General features: G+C 39.7%; 1 protein-coding gene across 10 annotated transcripts in view; it reads left to right on the plus strand.

Annotated features, from left to right (window-relative positions):
• nectin1b (nectin cell adhesion molecule 1b) overlaps positions 1 to 19,614 on the plus strand; it is a 162,779-nt gene that overhangs the window by 114,233 nt on the left and 28,932 nt on the right. For 6 of the 10 annotated variants that reach the window (XM_085244059.1, XM_085244055.1, XM_085244060.1 and 3 more), the window contains exons 6-7: positions 11,867 to 12,014; positions 13,690 to 13,756. In XM_085244059.1, coding sequence (XP_085100185.1) covers positions 11,867 to 12,014; positions 13,690 to 13,756 — 215 coding nt within the window. Of the gene's footprint in view, positions 1 to 11,866; positions 12,015 to 13,689; positions 19,533 to 19,614 lie in introns of all 10 variants that reach the window. The other 4 variants (XM_085244057.1, XM_085244062.1, XM_085244064.1 and 1 more) reach the window with 2 other exon arrangements.

Genomic DNA, 19,614 nt, shown 5'->3' on the forward strand with positions numbered 1-19,614 from the left:
TAATCTATATACACCAGAGATGGGCAGTAACGTGTAGTCCGATTACTTTTTTCAAGTAACGAGTAAAGTAAGGGATTACTATTGCAAATACGGTAATTAGATTACCGTTACTTTGCCGTAAGCACACTGCGTTACTAAAACCGTGATTCTTTCGTGAGTATCTCATGACAATGACGTAAGCGAGTGCGATGTTCGTGACAAAAGCTGTGTGCAGATCAACAATGGATCATATATCGAGTGCGGGAGAGAGTATGAGCGTGCAGCGTTTAAAGCGTGGAAGTACTGACCTTATTTTGAGTTTGATTCCATAAAAAGTGACAAAAACATTAGTGTCCGCTATTCACTGCGTGGGAAGAAAACTTCTTTTCACAGCAAAAAAAACCCTTAACTTCCGAGCAAGAACCGAGTACGCTACCATGGAATGGGAAATTCACAAATAATCTCGCGGATTCTTCAACTGACCGCTGCGGCACACCTGCACCAGGGTAAACCTCCGCCTACCCCACTCCTGCTAAACAGGTGAAAATAGAGCAACAGGACCGCTAGTCTTTGATTTTATTTATTTTCTGCTGTGTTTTACTTGCATCTGTTTGAAAGAGTGAGTGTAAACACAAAAACCTATTTTATTTTATGTGCAGGAATGTGCAGAAAATAGGTTTAAACGTTAAACAAATTTCTTCCAGTCAGTGAATGTTGTATATAATTAAATCTTTGTTTGATGCATTAAGTTAAAAGATTAAAACTAATAAACAAATTTTAAAAGGAGACTTTTCCATTTGATTACATTTTATATGATAGATTATGCAGAAAAAGTAGAATTGTGCTGAAAGATCTATCACTTTATCACCTATTCAGGTTGTAAATCAAGTTTTTAAAAAGTAACTGAGTAACTAATTACTTTTGAAAATATGTAATCAGTAAAGTAACGGGATTACTTTTTGGGGGACATAATCAGTAATTAGTTACTGATTACTTTTTTCAAGTAACTTGACCAACACTGATATACAAACTGAACAAAGCATATGTAGAAACAAATTTGGGAAGTGAATGCATTGTGCATCAGGCAATTTTTTAAAAATGTTAGCATTAACATAGCTCACTCTTATCATATCTTCATGAGAACCGGGGAAAAAAGGATCTTCCCATTGAACTTTTTGTAATTTCTTGGCTCTCTCCTCTTTAGGTGGGTAAGTCAAAAGATGTAGACCAAAACCAAATGTCCGTAACAGAGGACATAAAAGAATAGGCTGGTTCCCAGTAGGCTATCGGTGCCATTGCTGCATTGCATTACTTCTGTTTTGATACTTTGGCCAGGTGTAGACAAGAGAAATACTTTCGATATACAACATACAGTGCCATAAAAAAAATTATTTTTCCCGTTCCTGATTTCTTAATTTGTTTGCATATTCGTCACAGTTAAATGTTTCAGTTCGTCAAACAAATTATAATCTACCTACCTGGCCCTGTGTGAGGAAAATCCAATATATTCTACCCTTGGCCACAAGAACTGCTATCAAGCATCTGCGATAACTAGCAATGAGTTTTTCTTCTTTGCAAATTTGTTTTAGCTTTAGGGAACAAATTGATGTCCAGATATTCCCCTTCAGGATTTTCTGGTAGAGAACAGAATTCACGATTCCATCAATTAGAGCAAATCTTCCAAGTCCTGAGGCAGCAAAGCATCCCCAGACAGCACACTACCACCATGTTTGAATGATGTTCCTCTTATGAAATGCTGTGTTCATTTTACGCCATGTAACGAGACTCAAACCTTTCAAAAAGTTACAATTTTGACTTCACACTCCACAGAATATTCTCCCAAATGTGAGATGAGCCTTTGTGGGTTTTTTTTTTTTTTTTGTTTTGATTTTTTGCGTCAGCAGTGTTTTTTACCTTGTAACTCTCCCATTGATGCCATGTTTGCACAGTCTCTTTCTTCGTGAACACTGACCTCAACTGAGGTAAATAAGGCCTGCAGTTCCTTTAGATGTTGTTCTGGGTTTTTGGTTCTTTTATGACCTTCTGGATGAGTCATTGATGCGCTCTTGGAGTAATTTGGGGAGGCTGGTAACTTCTGCTGGAGTTCACTTCTAGGTTTCCTCCATTTGTGAATAATGGCTCCCACCGTGGTTCACTGGAGTCCCAAAGCATTAGAAATGGCTGCGTAACCTTTTCCAGACTGATAGATGACAATGTCAATGACTTGTTTCTCAGCTGTTTCTTTAGATCATGGCATGATTTATTGCTTTTTGAGATCTTTTAACCTACTTCACTTTGTCAGACAGGTTCTATTGAAGTGATTTCTTGATTCAACAGCCCTGGGTGTGGCTCAGCTTTCAAAAAATGTGGTTAATTTATTATTTAACAAGGGAGGCAATTAGTTTGTAACAGTGCGTGCTAGGTCTTGATAGCCCTTTCCCCTTAAGAAGTGAAATAATCAATTAAAAATAAAATTTTTGTATTTAACTCAGCGTATTTTTGTTTAATATTAAAATTTCTTTGATGATCTGAAAAAATGTAAGTAGCTAGGACTGGGTCAAATACTTTTCCAAAGCACAAACTGTATTTGCTGATGAACTTGGCATAGATGCCAAACTCTAACTCCTTAATTCTGCTGTTACAATAAATAGGTGATTGGTAAATAGGCCAGTTTTTCCTGACCAACTGAAGTTATCTGTGCACTTAATCTAGGCAGTGTGTATTTACTACACTTTTAGGTAATTGCTTTGCCTTAAACACTTATTAAACCCCCCCCAAAAGTTTGTCTCCGGGTCACCTAAAGATAATCTTTTTGTTTTGTTACATGAATAACTGGTGCCATAAACACAATTGACACATAATTACTACCCAGCTTCTACGTGGTATGTTAACTATGCAAAACAAATGTCATTGTTACTTTACAAACCAACTAGATAAAACATGAAGTCCACTTATTTTACTGTGTTTGAGAGGGTGTTATGCTCACTTAAAGCCCCCTAGATTTGCACTGAATTGTTCCTCAGTACAGATAAGAAAGAATTTAAAATTCTAAAAATATAACTGGGGTGAAGTCAGGGTCCCTCCACTACAACACCATTAATATGTTAGACTGCAGGAAGCCTGTGAATAATTTTAGAAATATGCTATATTTCATTTCCCATGCTGCTTCCAGAGCCTTTATGATTTTTTTTTTTTTTTTTTTTTTTTTTGGCGATCGCTATTTTGAGGATTTGGCCTGGGGTAGACATCACTTCTGAAAACACGGTTGGAAATCCAAGGCTGGAGAAGTATCAACAGACAGGTCTTGTTTAAAGACATGTTTACTTTTGTGTGCTCCAAACAGACAAGATGGTTATCTCTGAGATGGCCATCTTTTGAATCTTTTCCCAAAGAGCTTTGCCTATTTTACTGAATAGCTGGAAGAAGTCATTGCCCGAGGCCATGTCTTTTCTGGTAGGTTTCTTTTCATTTGTCAGTTCAGATTTCCTCTGGAGTAATTTGTGAGTTGTAGATCATCGTTTTAGCAATCCTAATTTAAGAAACACACTCTCTCTTAAAAAAAGGTATTGCATTGCACAATGCAGGGCATATTATCAGGTTTAAAATTGGAAAATAAATTGTTGCTGACAGACAAGGCCACATTTGAATCAGCTTAATTAACTAATATCACATTTGGCACCATTAATTTTAAGAACTTTCAGACACAGGAGACAGTAACTCATCCAAGTTTAGCATCACCAGTACACCTAGAAAACGAAAACAAAAAGTGAAATAACTCTGAGGCTTGTCAGAAACGTGATGAATGACTTTGTTTGATATACTTGGACATAATCAATCAAAACATTTAGGTGATTTCTAATTAGGAATTGGATAATAATTCTGAGTGATGAACATAATGACTTTGTGTGTCTATGTAGACAATAACAATTCATCTTTTAGTGTTAAGATGAACATCAGCTTAATGTCTGCCTTATGAACAAGTATTGCTAATCACCATATGTTCCCATATAATTTGCATCAGAAGAATCCAGTTATGTATTTGACATCATGATTGAATTAATTAAATGTTTTAACTGAGATTGTAAAGCTCAAGGATTATAAATTAATTCCCTATCTATTTGACCTTGAGTTGTAGCTGATCTTCTTCTCATTTCTTTTTAGATCACCTTGTTAGGAAACAACATACATAACACATTGAAAACACATGGCATATGTAAGTCAAATACTTGTTGGCACATTAAGTTGAAATGTCAGACCTGCAGAGATAATGAGAGGTTCGCACAGAAAACTGTCATCGGTGACATGAAAATGTAAAGATGTCTGGTGTTACACGCGTTTTATAGGCATTTCATTTATACTAGGTGTTATATTGTGTTTATGAAGTGATACATTAAAAAAGAGAAAGCTCTAATGATTCACAGAAACAAAAAATACAAATTGCAATCTATTAACCCTCTCAAGGCAGGCGTTGCAGATTTGCAACAGTTAAAAGCTAACAACCTGATTACCCCACATACATATTTCATGAGTATTTTTACTCAGAAGTACCACTGCAGGTATTCTTTTGTGCATTAGCAACAAAAACTTAATTTGAGCCTGAGAGGGTTAAAAGGTAAAAAGAAAAGCTGATGTTAGATACATTGACAAAAGACTCAGCAGGGGAAAAAATTAAAATGTCAAACGGGAGATGGGTGCTTTACAAATAAATATCGAAGAGCAAATTTGTATTCTTCCACTGAAATCCAGAGGTCTGCCAGTGCGAATAAAGGAATCAATGGTAATTTTCCAGAGAGAACACAAACAGTCCTGTCCAGGAATATAAATATATTGTATTTCAGATTTAATACTGACTCCCACAGTGGTTATTTGAATATGTTTGAGTGTGTATAGTGCTTGAGATGAAACACTTGCTTAGCAGCGGGGGCAGTGAAAGGGGCTGGCCTTTGGGATGGGATCTGCAGATTCCCCAGTCCAAGTGTTGCTAAATTGAAAACCCCCTCTCGAACATAACCAGACTGACTGGGTCTGTTGCTCTGTCAGCTTTTAACCAGGCAAAGGAAATTACAGCCGTGACCTCGTGGAGCTTGCCAGAGAGAGACAGTGAGAGGTAATTTTGCTTACATCGAAAAGAAGGCAGAAGAGGGAGGACATAGTAGAGAAGCGGGTACAGATCTGTAGAAGCGCTGCTGTTCTTCCAGTTTAGAGCTGGAAGCATCCATTAAATTAACATTCAACACATAGAGGAGTTCAGCTGGGGCATGAAAGGGCTCAAGCACGAGAGAGTGCCTGCTATAGCACACTGGGAGCCCTATCATCAAACCTTCCTGCAAGGCCAGCTCTTTTTAGGGCCAAACTTGTTTTCAGATTAATGACAATGCATAGCAGAAGAAACAGCAGTGGAGTTACTGTATACTTCTAAAAATTCAACATCTTTCACACAAAACTATTGGACAGTCTGTCTATAACATTGGTATATGCTTATTTCTAATTGAAGATCTCGGTTGAATGGATCAATAAGCAGAATGCATAGAAAGTTCTGTAGCTTTAAAACTAAGCCATTATACCTTGACAGCAGCTACTGGCTTCCTGAAGTTAATAAATGAATGCAATTCACTTCCTGGAGTGATGCTGCGGGTTTATTCCCCCATTAGGAGGCAGTGGTCCACCCATTCCAATCACTTTTTAATTAGAACTGTTGTTATTTGGGCTGTCACATGGGGTAATACCTCATGACAGCATCAGCTTGGCAACCAGCAATCTCATATTCATTGACAGGGGCTTTGGTGCTGCTTACTGTTGCTTCATCTACCTCACTGGACCCAGCGGTTCATCAGACACCTCAAGCTAATATTTGTGGTTACATGGAGATCTCCAGCTCACTGTGCTGACTTTGAGTGTCATCTGTTTAACCATGGAAACAGGCTGTGTTTTTTATTTTTCTTATTGAAGATTGGTGATTACTCTCCCAGACTGCCTTAACGTACCATTGAGTGGCAAAATGTTTACACAAGAGTGAAAGAGGCTATAAAGGGAAACAGGATGGCTCAGCAGACATTTATTCAGCCATGCAGTGATATGAATCCATTATTACTGCAATTGTCAGGAATTTATTAAAAAAGAAAAAGAGAAAATTTGTTATTATTATAGTGTACTTGCAACTTTTTGTTGTTGTTGTTGTTGTTATGGCAGCCCAGCAGGTGCAAGGTAGTTAGCTTTGTAATGGGCTTGGTTTCATCTTAATAGACACATCACATGTGTTAACAATTTGTATTTAATGAAGTGCTGCCCTCTGTGGAGTGATGTCGAACAGCAATCAGACCATTACAATTCCCCTGCCCCCTTCACCTCCAAGCTTCTGTCTCCATTTTGACGCATCAGGTCTGAAAGGTGGCGAAGAAACAGACCATCAATGTGAATCTAGGTGAAATGGGATGCAGACCTCTCCAGAGGGCAAACTACTGTGGAAAAGACGATGACATCAGGAGCCCCTGCTCTCAGAGGAGAGCGCTCTGGAAACATTGAACTTTAACGAGATTACCAACTCAGGGGAGGGGTAGGGGAACGAAACAGCATGTACCGCTTGGAGTTGGCAGCTTGAAATACAGATTTATGAACTCCATTAAACCGCATTTCTTTCTCTTTATTGGGCCTGTAGCATTTACCCATTGAGGAAAAGAGTTGGAAAAAAAAATCTCTTCTAGATAAATTACTAACAGCCTGGGCATTTGGATCCCCATAAGGTAACGGTAAAACTTGTGAATAGAGAGATAAAGCTAGACACCTTGCCTGCTTTGCTGTGTTAGTTGACTGGCAACTTGTGCAAGCAAGGTAGAAAACCAGTCAGTGCGGTGTTTGGAACAGGTTGCTGTCTCAGACTGGCATTGGTGGTGTGGAGTTGGCATGGGTTACTAGCCAGACTCTCAATCTGTCCACTTGAAAACTCCCCAGTATTGCTGGAAAGTATTACAGCCCCTGTGGAGGAGATAGCAATTACAATTTCTGATGGGAGAGAGGGAGAACGCCAGGAGCCACATCCATTCTTGGAGAGTGATCAGACTTATGCCTGGAACATTTTTGCAAAACACCACTACACAAATGTCCTCTTAATATTGTCTGTGTGACACCTAGATTCTGACCTTCATTCTGCTTTACTGCTTTTTTCCACTTGCCAAGGATGAATTTATATGTATAAAAACTGTGAATTGTCTTACCTGTGCCAGTGTTTAACAAACCATACTGATCTGGTTAAAAAAAAAAAGGGAGAGGAAAATGCTTCCCTTTAAATCCTGCATTGCTCCGTTCTGTGACAGATTGGATTTGGAGTGGGCAAAACCTGCTCCAGCTGGAGGCTGCTCACCCTTTGACCTCCTACCTGAACTCTTCCTGCTCTGGTATGTGTGACTAACAAGTTCTATGGGAGACTGGTAACACTAGAGCCCACATGTTTTGGCTATTGAGTACAGCTGGTCCTTGAGATTACACTGTTTTCACTCATTTGGACACCCCAGACGGTGAATTGCTCTGTCACTCTGCATGTAGTTTACATTTACTCAAAAAGGGCTTCAAGCAGTAATGAGAAAACAATCACTTTTCAGGCCAGAGCTTCAGCTCATTAGGTGAATTCTTTAATAAGATGATGCCAGGTCTTCCCTAAGTAGCAACTGCCTCCTGTTGGAAGCATGTATTAGAATCTGTAGCATCAGCCTGTGAAATGAATCATCAAATGCAAAGCTCTTATTTACTGCGTCCCCCCCAAATACCATGGCACCTCTGGCTGGTCTCACATCTAAACTCCACAGCAAACAGAACAACCTGCTGGGTAGAAGTTGCACTTATCCAATGATGCCTACTTAATAGATCATCAGGGAATTTTGACGCAAGCGCAATGCCACAAACTCTGTTGCAGCTGGAGAACTGAATGTATTCCTGTCACTGAGATCTATGTTTGAATACAGCGGTGCAGAAAAGAAATAGCACATACATCTGGTGCAGCTCAATGAGCGCTGGAGAGTAGGTGTGACAAGAATGAAGGTTACCACCACCTCAGAGGGAGCTGCAGCCTCGAAAAAGCCAAGGTCAAGTTTGTCAGCTTAAATGTGCTACAGCGGTGGAGTGACAGCACAGAGAGAACTGCTGCATGGATGAGTGCTTCACACTTATTGAAAATCAATAGCAATCTTTCAGTGGCAGCTACAAAACATATTTGAACAACGGACTTTACTAAAAAGAGTTGATTTCAGATGATCAGATTTTATGCAGGTTTTCGACTTGTTAAAATCAAAGGTCAGAGGGTTATTTGATCTTAGAGTTTATGGGTATTTATAAGGGTCTCTGTGTTTCTGGATACGGTGACTTATCAATGATAGGCAATATCTTTTATCTTGGAGTCAAATAAGTCAGCAAATATGATCTGTTAAGACCTTTGTAGAAGACACAAACCTATAAGACTTGTGTTTCTGTTTGTTCTCCATATGTTCTTCATCCAATCACAGATAAATAACAGAAGATGCTCTACTGATCTTTTTAGCCTGTTTTTGCTTGTTTTTTTGGTAGCATTACCTGCAGAAACTCATGTTAGAGACACATGTTTTCAGCTTTTTGTTTCTCTTCGACTAGAGCTGAAAAAAGATTCTGAATCAATACACTCAAGTGTCAATATTCATGCACTTTGAAGTCTTGCCTTCCAATATGTGCTTAATTGAGATATCTAAGAAGTTAGTTGAAATGTTATAATTAAAAGTAATAATTTAACTATTAATTTCTCTGAGATGCAGTAGCATTTTTTAAAGCAGGTACAATAACTCTTAGGTACACGACATCACTTCTTATATGAAGTACATATTCAAAACAAACTGAAGTGGTTGTTTTTATTCCAAGAAAAGAACCTTGCCTATTCTTAACGTTTCCTAATGCTGAAAGTAAAATTTGTACTTGTGTCAAAGCAGAGTGTAGAGACAGGGTGTATTATATAACAACTTTATTTGTTTTGATCCTTATTGTGCTTTGAGCTGGGAGGTTTTCTTTTTCAGTGTAATTTTTTTCCTTCATTGTTTGATGACAACACAGAAGGTGAACATAATGCCAGGGCTGGTGTTATAACTGAGAATGAGCTGAATTCAGTCCCTTGCTTGTTACTGGTTGGTGATCCAAAGCTTGTTTTACCCTTATCATTGGCTGCTGTGCACCCAACGCAAACATTGTAAATACTATATTTTTAATTCAATTTTATTGAAGGCGCTTTATATTGCAAGGTAGACCCTACAATAATACATACAGAGAAAAGCCTAATGATCATATGACCCCTGTGAGCAAGCATTTTGGCGACAGTGGGAAGGAAAAATTCCCTTTAAACAGGAAGAAACCTCCGGCAGAAGCAGGCCCAGGGAGGGGCGGGGCCATCTGCTGCGACCAGTTGGGGAGAGAGAAGGACAACAGGACAAAAGACATGCTGTGGAAGAGAGACAGAGATTAATAACATGTATGATTCATTGCAGAGAGGTCTGTTAACACATAGTGAGTGTCATATCTGATGATTGTTACCAGCAGTAATCCTTTAAAGTAGAACTCATGGACAGAAAATGCAAGTGTTAATTTTTTTCTCCAGCTATATGAGAAACAAACAAAGCACTCAGACTGCGCACCAGATGGCTCCCCCAACTTTATGTGTTAGGAGGTGACAGTGTAAGTCCTGTGTGTCTAGTGCCTAAGGCTCCACAACAGGGAAATTGCATTCTGATCCAGTCCACTCCTGTGTGTATTAGTGTTATACAACACACTATTGTGTCTGGCATTTGCATTAGGGCCATGAAATTCAGCCCACTGGGTTTCACTATGTAGTGCAATGAGACAACAGTAGGAATTCCGGCTTATCTATTCCCGTGCTGCAGCAAGATCACATTTACGCTTGGTCTTCAAAGCTACTCCACAGCCTTTTTATTGAAATACATCACAAGAAAGAAGTGTGTGTTCAGTACAAGAAAACCTATTTGCTTTCTTTTAGTGTGTAGATTTGACACAATGCGACTCTTATGTACCTGACGACAGAAAATTAGATCAGCCATAGCAACCGTGGCATGACAATCTGATGGACACGATATATAATCACCGACTTTGAGGCAGTGTGTGTTGGGTACAAGGTAGGGTAATGTGCTTTCTATTGTGTGGCTGTATGTGAAGTAGTCCTCTGTGTACCCATCATTATGGGCATTGAATCAAGCAAGCGGGGGCTGTTGAGAAGAGGGCTCCTGGGAGGCAGGCCTTGTCCTGCCACTACCAAAAAGGACAGACAGATAATAATAGAGACATCATGAGGGCAGGAGATAGGCTTTCCTTTTCAAAGTGGAAGATAGTGAGAATTTGCAGTGTCCCATCACAACAGGCTCACATCCACTGATTGGTCCCTGGCCTGTCTTATAAAGGACGCCTTTAACTGCTCTTTCAAAGACAACAGATGCCAGTGCTGTGTGTCCTCAGAAGCAAAATATCATACATACAGTAGGATTCTGAAAAGAGATGGCTGTTCTATTTTAGTGTTACCTGACATCAGTTGGGAAGATTTGCACATTGTAATAATTTACCTTTTTGACTGCGTGTATGACAGCAGATGTATTACACTTTTGATATATTCAGACCTCACACAGAATGACTCATTGTTTATCAGATGTCAAAGCATAAAAAAACAACAGGCTCTCATGCAAAGAAGGTGCAAGAATGTCTCGTTTCCTTTAATATATTTAGTTGAAAGAATTGTATGTTAACATCAAAGGATATATGCTTTTCAATATTTTCTGTAAATGTTCCCTCTGGTGCTGGTAAAAGTTTACATTTGACTGACATAAAAAAAAAATAATAATAATAATAATAATAATTATATATATATATATATATATATATAATATATGTGTGTGTGTGTGTGTGTGTGTGTGTGTGTGTGTGTGTGTGTGTGTGTGTGGTGTGTGTGTGTGTGTGTGTGTGTGTGTGTGTGTGTGTGTATATATATATATATATATATATATATATATATATATATATATATATATATTGTTTTGTTTTATTATTTTCATTGCAAACCCTGTGTATAGCTTTGGTGTTATCAGCAGTAGGGAGACAGAGGTATTGAACAAACTCCAGAGAGTCACTTCAACAATCTGCAATGTTTACTGGATTAGACCTCCATGTTGTCTTCATAACTCCGTTGAACCGACTTTTGTAGACGTATCTCTCTCATCTTTTGCTCTCAACTGAATTAAATGAATTGTTTTGCTTCTGAAACCACGCACATTTTTTCTCTGCTACGCTGGAAATATATTTTGCATTTTGTTGGCCCCTGCTGGCAATGACTTTAAAGTATAATAGCATTGTTGTGCTCTTAAGAGTGCCTTTGGGTTCACTGTCAAATCCAATCCAATTTAGGCTTCTTTTGAACAGATGATGGAGCACACATTAGGAATGCAACAGCAGCTGCTGAATGACCACAACAGTGTGGCATTCATGAAGTGCCAGGACAGGCAGGACAATGGTCTCATCCTGAAATAATTCTCTGAAAATATTGTTTGGATGTGTTTTATGAGAGAAAAACCTCAAGTCTGACATATGTTGTGTCAAATGGTTTGTAAAGGTTTTCTTTGGACAATAGCCTGTTGTTTTGTTTTTGTTTCTCTTGAGTGCATTGCTGCTTTGCTTTTGAATTATTTTAACCTTTTGTCCAAGATTTCTATTAATAACAGCATAAAGTTGGACTCCCTCTGTGATAACATAGAAGTCTATTTGTCATTGGTATTGTTTTGGAGGCTGTAGTTGATTTTTCTTTTTTTAAAGTTCATCCAGGCAGTGTCAATTACTCAAAGAGCACATACTCTGACACTGTTATTTCTCCTCTTGTCTGCAGAGAAGCCAATGGCGCAGGGTCCCCCAGGTGGTGTTATCGGGATCCTTGGAGGTGTTGTTGCCATTGGACTCATCATTGGCGTAGCTGTTACTGTTGTCATGGTCCATCGGCGGCAGCAGAAGACCCGCACTGAGACAGATAATGACCTGTGAGTATCAAGCCTCTCCCAGAGAATATTGCAGGGGGATGGACAGGTGGTAAGATTAGGTGTGCACTCTTTGTCACTCCACGAGAGAAAAAACACTTCGAAAAGGACGAAACTCTTTTTTAGGGGAGTAAATGTGTTTGGAGACGGAGGAACATGCTGCAGACATGTCACTGTCTCATTCTCATTTACTCTGGGAGCCAGCAGTCTCCTTTCATAAAGGTCACGGTATGAAAATGAATTTAATTGCACTAAAAAAAAGAGAATGTCTATCTTCATTTACCAAAGCAGATAGAATCAATGATTTTTATTAAAGCAGCTATTAAGTGGTTGCTTGATTGTAATGTGGGCTGCAATGAGCCCATTTCCCATTAAAACACTATTGTTTTAATCACGGCTGATTGCAGGAGTATGTACTGCAGAGTCTTCTCAGGAAACATTTGCTTCTGTTGGATGGTCACAATATTGTCGAGAAGTTAAAGGAGATTACTTTGAGATTTTAAAGTATGCAGGAGGTCCAGAGGTCGGGTCAGCCGATTGTAGAATTATGCAAATTCATTTTAATTTAAACAGTAATTAGAGTATGAACGACTTCTTTTCCATCGCTGCTTTTGCAAATAGATATACCTCAAATCAAGCACAATTTAGCAAGGCCTGTGATGCAGATCTAATGGTGAGGTATCCTACAAATGTAAACTTTGTAATGTATTCTTAAATAGATGGTGTAAGACTTCTTCTTGCATCCATTAAGACATTCAAACTGCTGAAGACACATTAAGGGGCCTTGTAACTCTGATGTTATTTACTCTGCAACACCTCCTCCGGCCAACCAGGTAATTTTGTTCTGTCTGCAAACCAGCGCCTATGACAATTTGCAGCGTTGCCAGCTGCTGCCCATACACAAAGGAGAAAACAGAAGTAGCAGAGGGTGCAGCTGAGAGAACAATAAGCAACAGAGCTGTGAAAATCTAAAATAGCTTTTCGCGTTATTTCGAGGTACTAAAAGTCTCTGCCATCTGGTTTGGAGCAATTGTCAGAAATCTGTTTTCAATGAAGAAGGAAACACGCATTCAAGTTACGTCCTGCTAATTCCCTTCATCTAAAACACCTGGCCAGGACAGATAGCTCAGTGGTTGCCAAGGGTTTTCATGATGCTCTTGGCTATTCTGAATATACAAGATTCAAACCACATTCCCATGGGAATGATGCTGCTGTGAGCATGAGCTGGCTATCTCTCTCCCTGGGATTATTACCAAAACAACTGAGGTTGGGGGGGTGTGCAGAATCTGGCTCAGGGTGCACATGAGCCTTTAATCAATTCAGATGATGAGATTACAATGCTTATTTTAGAGGTCCCCCTCCAGAATCTTCTAGCTTATTTGATTATTCAAAGCGGTGATGCTAACATCAGACGAGGCGTTCTGCCAGGTTTTTGGTCTCCGCCGGCTGCACGTTGTGGTGCTCTGTGGTGGCAGCAGGTCCACCAAGTCTGAGGCCACACAGACGCAGAAACCACACTGTTTTTAGCTCTCTGCATTGTCTTTCAAGATAAATGAAGCACACAAACTCTTACCGCTCCCATTGCTTTCTGTCTCTTTCTCCCGCCTTGCTAATCTATCTTTCTTTCTCACTCTGATGCCAAAGTAACTGCTCTCTGTTTCCCACTCCACTCCCTCAGCATTGCTGTTGCTGCTGTTGCTGATAGTTGTGTGACACAGGGTCCTGAGAAGCCAGAGTCCCCCACAAGGAAAGTAGAGGCTCCTGACCCCAGTCTATCCCCTGCTGATCCCTGTACTCCTGGATCCTCTATTCTGTTGCCTGCATGTAATGGTGGCCTGCAAGTGACATACTTGAGCACACCATTGTGAGTGCTGAAAGCAGCAAATGATCAATAATCATTCACTAACGAGTCACACTGCACTTGATGCCTAAAATCTGAGCAATTTCTCTGCTTGCTTTGACAGCATACAGCAAATAAATACTTTGGAGTGAAATTTAGGCTTTACATGTCAATCTGATGAATGGCAAAAATAAACTCTTACATCAAATAACGACAATGATGTTTGGAAAAAAGAAAGAATGAAAATAAAGCTTGATGAAAACAGTTCCACGACCAATTAAACCTTATCAGAATTCTTTAGATGGAAAATCCAGCTCCACTTAGAGTTTATCCGATTCAGGGAGCTTGGACAGAACAGAATTACAAGGCGAGATGAGAGTTAACATACATATCAAATTGTTAATCAAGCAGAAATCCGCAAGCTTATACAGGCTTTGTTTTACATAAGCTGATGCTGAGTGATAATGTCTTTGACAGACCACACTGTCCAACCTCTCTCCTCCACCTTTTGCTCTTTTCCCTCCTTTTGTTTGCATGACTCTCATCAAATATGCATGACAACAGTTGTGCCAGTGCTGTAAATGTTGTTGTTTCCCACTAGTTTGGCATGTAATGCTTAATGTAGTGAAATGTGATTCAAAGCTTTAATTGTTCATATGAATTTTTGTCATTTTTCTGTGGCTTGTCATCAAATATGTTCAGTGTCTTACTCAGAAACTGTTTACTTGTTCTCGTTTAACCGTCTATGTGGATGCAGAAAAGTTGCAAAAGAATGTGTGGGGCATATTTCAATGTAGGGGGATATTCATAGTTGTATATGAGTGTCTAATGTCAGAGTAAAGGGGAAGCATTTAGCCAGACTGTTTAATTCTGCATGTTGATGAGCTGTTAATCAAGCCTGGGCATTTGATAACATGCCTGACTGCACCGCCTGTCACGCCTCTGTTTGCCCTAACAAAGCAGCACATGATGTGACTCAAAATTGGTCAATCCTAATAAATCACTGGCCCTTTAGAGGCTGCACTGGCACAATAGTCAACTGATTATCAAAATAGATGGGCATTGTCAAAGGCGATGTTCTCAGAATAATATGTTCATCGTCTTTTGCCCGGGTGTGATGTATGACCTCCAAAATGCAGAAGAGCACTGCCAATTGTGGCCAAACCCCCCCCCAATCTTTTGAGTGTTCCTGACATACAGCTGGTGTTGACACAGTTGTAAATACTTGCTTGCATAAATCACTTTGTTGCCAATTTTCCAGTCATATTTACAAAAGTATCTGAAAAGTATTGCATGCAGAATGTAAAACGGATGTTTAACCATGAGCCGAGAGCCCATGTCACGACACAACCATGATTAATTTGAACTGAGCACAGGTTTCAAACTTGTTCTGAGACTGAAATGTAGCATTACTGGAGGACATTTGGACAAACAAGGAGTACACAGTACTACTAAGTCAATGAAGTTAGATTTCATTTTGAGATGTAACGTTAGCAGAAGTGATTTGTGGAGACGTGATTTGTTTTTGTGTACCCTTTGGTCTATAAACTGGTCACCAGTGCTTTTCACTTTTGCTGTGTGGAGACCTTTTAAATGTGATAAATGGTAATTTCTTAATGGACACCTTCTTGCTTTAAGCTGTAACCAAAGTAGAACTGTCTTGTCTTTCTGAGTCGCTCAACATGGACTGTGTTGTACTCGGTGTGATTTCAAATTATTTGCTATTGTTATTTATGCATAAAATGGTGCTTGGTTTCTCTGCACAGAAAGTTATACATGCAGTACAAATGTTTATAACAATCACCTTATATCTATGTTTTTGCATAGTAGTGTATGTACACTAGTAGCATTGCCTGAGGTGTTGAAAAAGGTTTGGAAAGTGACTGTTTGTGTACAACTGTAAAGTTAAGTGTTCTAAAGAGCAAAATTTTCCCCCAGCAACAGAAGTAGTTTTTGATAAACTTGTCAAAGAACAAAAACACCATTTTGCTTCATTCTTGTTTTTTCCTTTCTTCTCTTGTGAGAGGAGAAAAAAAAGCTGAGCTTTGCAGAGTAATTGTTGTCCGCCTTTTGAAAAGATCGGAGCTAGACAAAGCATGAAAGTAATTGCCTCCTAAAGATCAAATCACATTTATCCCGTCTTGCAATTAAAAGTATCATTAGCATTTAAATTGCCAAATAAGATTGTGATCAACAGAAATCAATGAGAGCACCGAGGATCGGCTCAAACACTCCACGTTTTTTCCACGAGCAGGGCTGCAGGCATACGGTGGCTCTCTAATCCAAACGCTTGTGGGAATGCGACACTTCACTTTCTCTCACATGAAGTGGACGGAAAGAGGGTTTTCTGTCACCTTCGAGAACATCTTAATTCTGAGTGTGAGCTTGAAGACTTCCTCAATGGTGCGAAAATTTCAGATAGGAAAGTCACTTTTTTGTGAGTGCATTGTAAAAGTCATTTTCTTTGCTGTAAATCTTCCCTCACAGACTACTCTTCTCAGTTTAAGGATTAGTTATGTTTTCTCCTTGCTATCCCCTTTAAATCTCCCCCTAAGCTGCCCTGAGCTTTTTGTAGCCAACAGAGCGAGGAGGAGCAAGGTCTTCAAGGTGGATGTCTGAGTAGGAAACACTGCAAACTTGAATGTAGCTTATGGTTCCCTGCCCAGTGCTTTCTGCTCCCCACGGGCTTGTGTTGCTTGTCAGCTTTCATTAGTGTCTGCGTTTTCACAGATCCAACGCCCCCATGCTGCCTGCATCACATTCAGCACTAAGGAAGTACGAGATGCACATGTGGTGGTCAAGCTGTGCGGGACTGCAATGTAGCTTATTAATGACTGATTGAGATTGCATCATCTGCATTCCTGAAGAGCGCACAGATCTGTAGCAGTGAATATTTCGCTCATTTTTACATGTTGACGTACAAATATTAGCAGAAAACATCTCCAATATTCAGTCTTTTTCAGGGGGTTGATATATTATGCATTACACCTTTACAAATTCCAAAATTGCAGTTTGAACAAAAAGCTTCTCCTTCCAGGAATTTTAAACCGAGAGCATGTGCACATATTAAAACATATTTTTTAGTTTAAAACTAACCCAACTTACTTGCCGTGAGAATAATAATGGATTTTCTGTGTGAATAAATGTGAGCTTGATATCAATATTTCAGGTATGTTCATTCTGCTTCTACTTCCCAATAATGTGGTTTAGATGGCCACGCATAACAGCTGGCTAATTTAAAATCTGTCTGATCCTCTGACCACTTCTTTTGGCACAACACAGAGTGTTGCTGTGGAAGATCTGAGCAATTACTTGGAGTTCCAAATTATTTTTGCTAAAGGAAATTATGGACCTCAACTAAGACATTCAAACCCAAACTAGAATAAACAGTAATCTGCAAGATAATGATTGCTTATTTTCCTTGATTTTTGATTGTGGTGCTAATGGACACTGGTTTGACTCACAGTAAAACACAGAGATGGTGGATAGAGTTGTTTTTGGATATTTTTCAAAAGTGGCTGCTACATCATAACATGCAACCATTAAATCTTAAAAATACATTTTACTTTTGACCTTTTCTTGTTTTGTTTTGTTTTTACTTCCTCTCCTACAAGTATACTTCATTAATAATATACTATACATGTCAAGTTCTTTATATTATTAATATCAAATACGGAATTGATATGCCGACTGAATGACCGGCAACACACATGCTGTATATCTATCTTGGTATATCTATCTTGCGTGAGCTGTAGCTGTGCTATACGTTTTCCCTCTCTGCACACACAGCACTTCATGAAACGCTTGTGCTACTTTTTGGTCTGTTTTCCCACCCTTGTGTCAAACAGTAGTGACAGTCTATGCACTGATGTTCTCCTGAGACTGCTTCTTGTGTGTAATGTGATTACAAAAGTAGCTGGATGACAGGGAGAAAGTTGTTGCCGTGGGGTGGTAGTCATGAGACGAGGGAATTTCTTCATGTTTGGTCAGATTTAATAAACTCACTCCGCATAAGGGGCCCCAGCACACTACCTATTTGAACAAGCTCCTTTGCAATAAAATGCAATCATTGGAGGTCCTATGGGATCAAACGTAAGTTCAAACGAATTCAGCAAATCATACATAAAAAAAATCAGATTTCATCCTACTTGAATAAACCTGTCGAATCCCGATGGTGCATAACTGATTTATCTCAAACTACAGTAAAATCAAAATCCAGTCAGGCATAATGTTGTAATGCTGCATGTCCTTTTATAAAATTCCAGTTAGGTCATTGCATGATGTTCATTAGTGTTATGTTTCAGCAAACTGAAAAAAGACCGTTATCTGTTGTCTCACATACACGAGACAGACAGAAGCAAAAAATGACACTTAGTATCACACATTTCATGGATACAAATGATCTTGTCTTGTCTTAAGTTCTCACCTGTATCAGAATCCAGTCAGTCATAAGCAGTGAATTATAATACTTTATAATGAGCACACTGCTGTACCTGTGAAAACCGCATTCCCACAAGACTCATAATTATCTGTCTCAGGAAAAAATGGATGTTTCTCCTCTCAAAGCTCCGCAGCGGAAGGCGTTATTGTTGAAGAGCTAGTGTGCTGCACGCTGCTTCTCTGTGCATTTGCTGTGCCTCTGTGCTGCAGGCAGGCTGAGGAGGGTGCCACATGAATCTGGCAGTGGTACGGCAGCCCTGTCTGGAGACAAGGTGATACGGACTGGAAATAATGAGCGTGAAAGAAAGAGTTAAGAGGTGCACTCATGCACAAATTTTCTGCACATTAAAACGGCAGCATGGCCTTGCGGAAAGGTCATGTTATTCAATAAGGACGTGAACCAGTGCGAATGGGAGGCGGGAGGAGCTGGAGATAATGCATGTAGGTACACAGCTCAGTGTCTGTGCTCCACTTCATTATCTTTGATCACTCCTGATATCATGTCAGAATACGACAGATGACATCTGACTGCCAGCGTGTTTGAGGCAAGGGGTTTTCTTTATAACGATTCCGTAGCAACAACCCTTCTGCTTCCTTGTCTGAAATAATTATACAGATACACATCAAACTATTTCAACAGAATGCTTTCAGTTACCGCTGTCTTTCCTGATCACATTTTATTTCAGTAATTTTCTATAATAACTCAGAATGACTCTGTACAGAGTGGCTTTTACCTCCATCGAAATTTGATTGTTGGTGATTTACAGAAAACGGTTGCTTACTCCATTGTTAATAGCGGCGTATAAACTAGCACAGGTGTTCAGTTTTTGAGGCTTTGTTTTTACCCAGGTGTGCCAACAGAGGGGTGGGGTGAGTGCCTTGGGATTAGAGGATGTTAGTACCAGGGATCCTGAAAAAGGTGGAGAGCTGAAGCCGCCTGCCGAGCTCTCCGTGTCACAGCTCAGGACTATATGTCAAACAAACAGTCGCTGCACAGTAGGCAGGGTGTTTGTCCGCGTGGCACTCTGGATGAGGCTCAAACCACCCTTGACTCACACATGCCCTTCTCCCTGCCCCCTATACCCCCTCCATTCCTATCTCCTCACTTCAGTCCAATTACAGCCTACTCTCATTAGCACAGTGTCTCTCCAGCGAGAGCCTTTGAAAGGGCAGGGATGGCTGCTGCTGCAACAAAGCCACCAACACGAGATCTATCAAAATCCAAGGAAAGAGTGAAAAAGGCAAGTGCAGGCAGGACTTCTCATTATAGAGTGGTGTAGAAGGTGAGGGACGTAAAGAGTGGTGATCCCTTACTGTGCTGAG

Source organism: Mchenga conophoros, linkage group LG14 (assembly GCF_057382185.1).
Source record: "Mchenga conophoros isolate Kocher_MC1m ecotype Shallow Benthic linkage group LG14, M_conophoros_male_GT1.1, whole genome shotgun sequence".
Classification (NCBI taxonomy): domain Eukaryota; kingdom Metazoa; phylum Chordata; class Actinopteri; order Cichliformes; family Cichlidae; genus Mchenga; species Mchenga conophoros.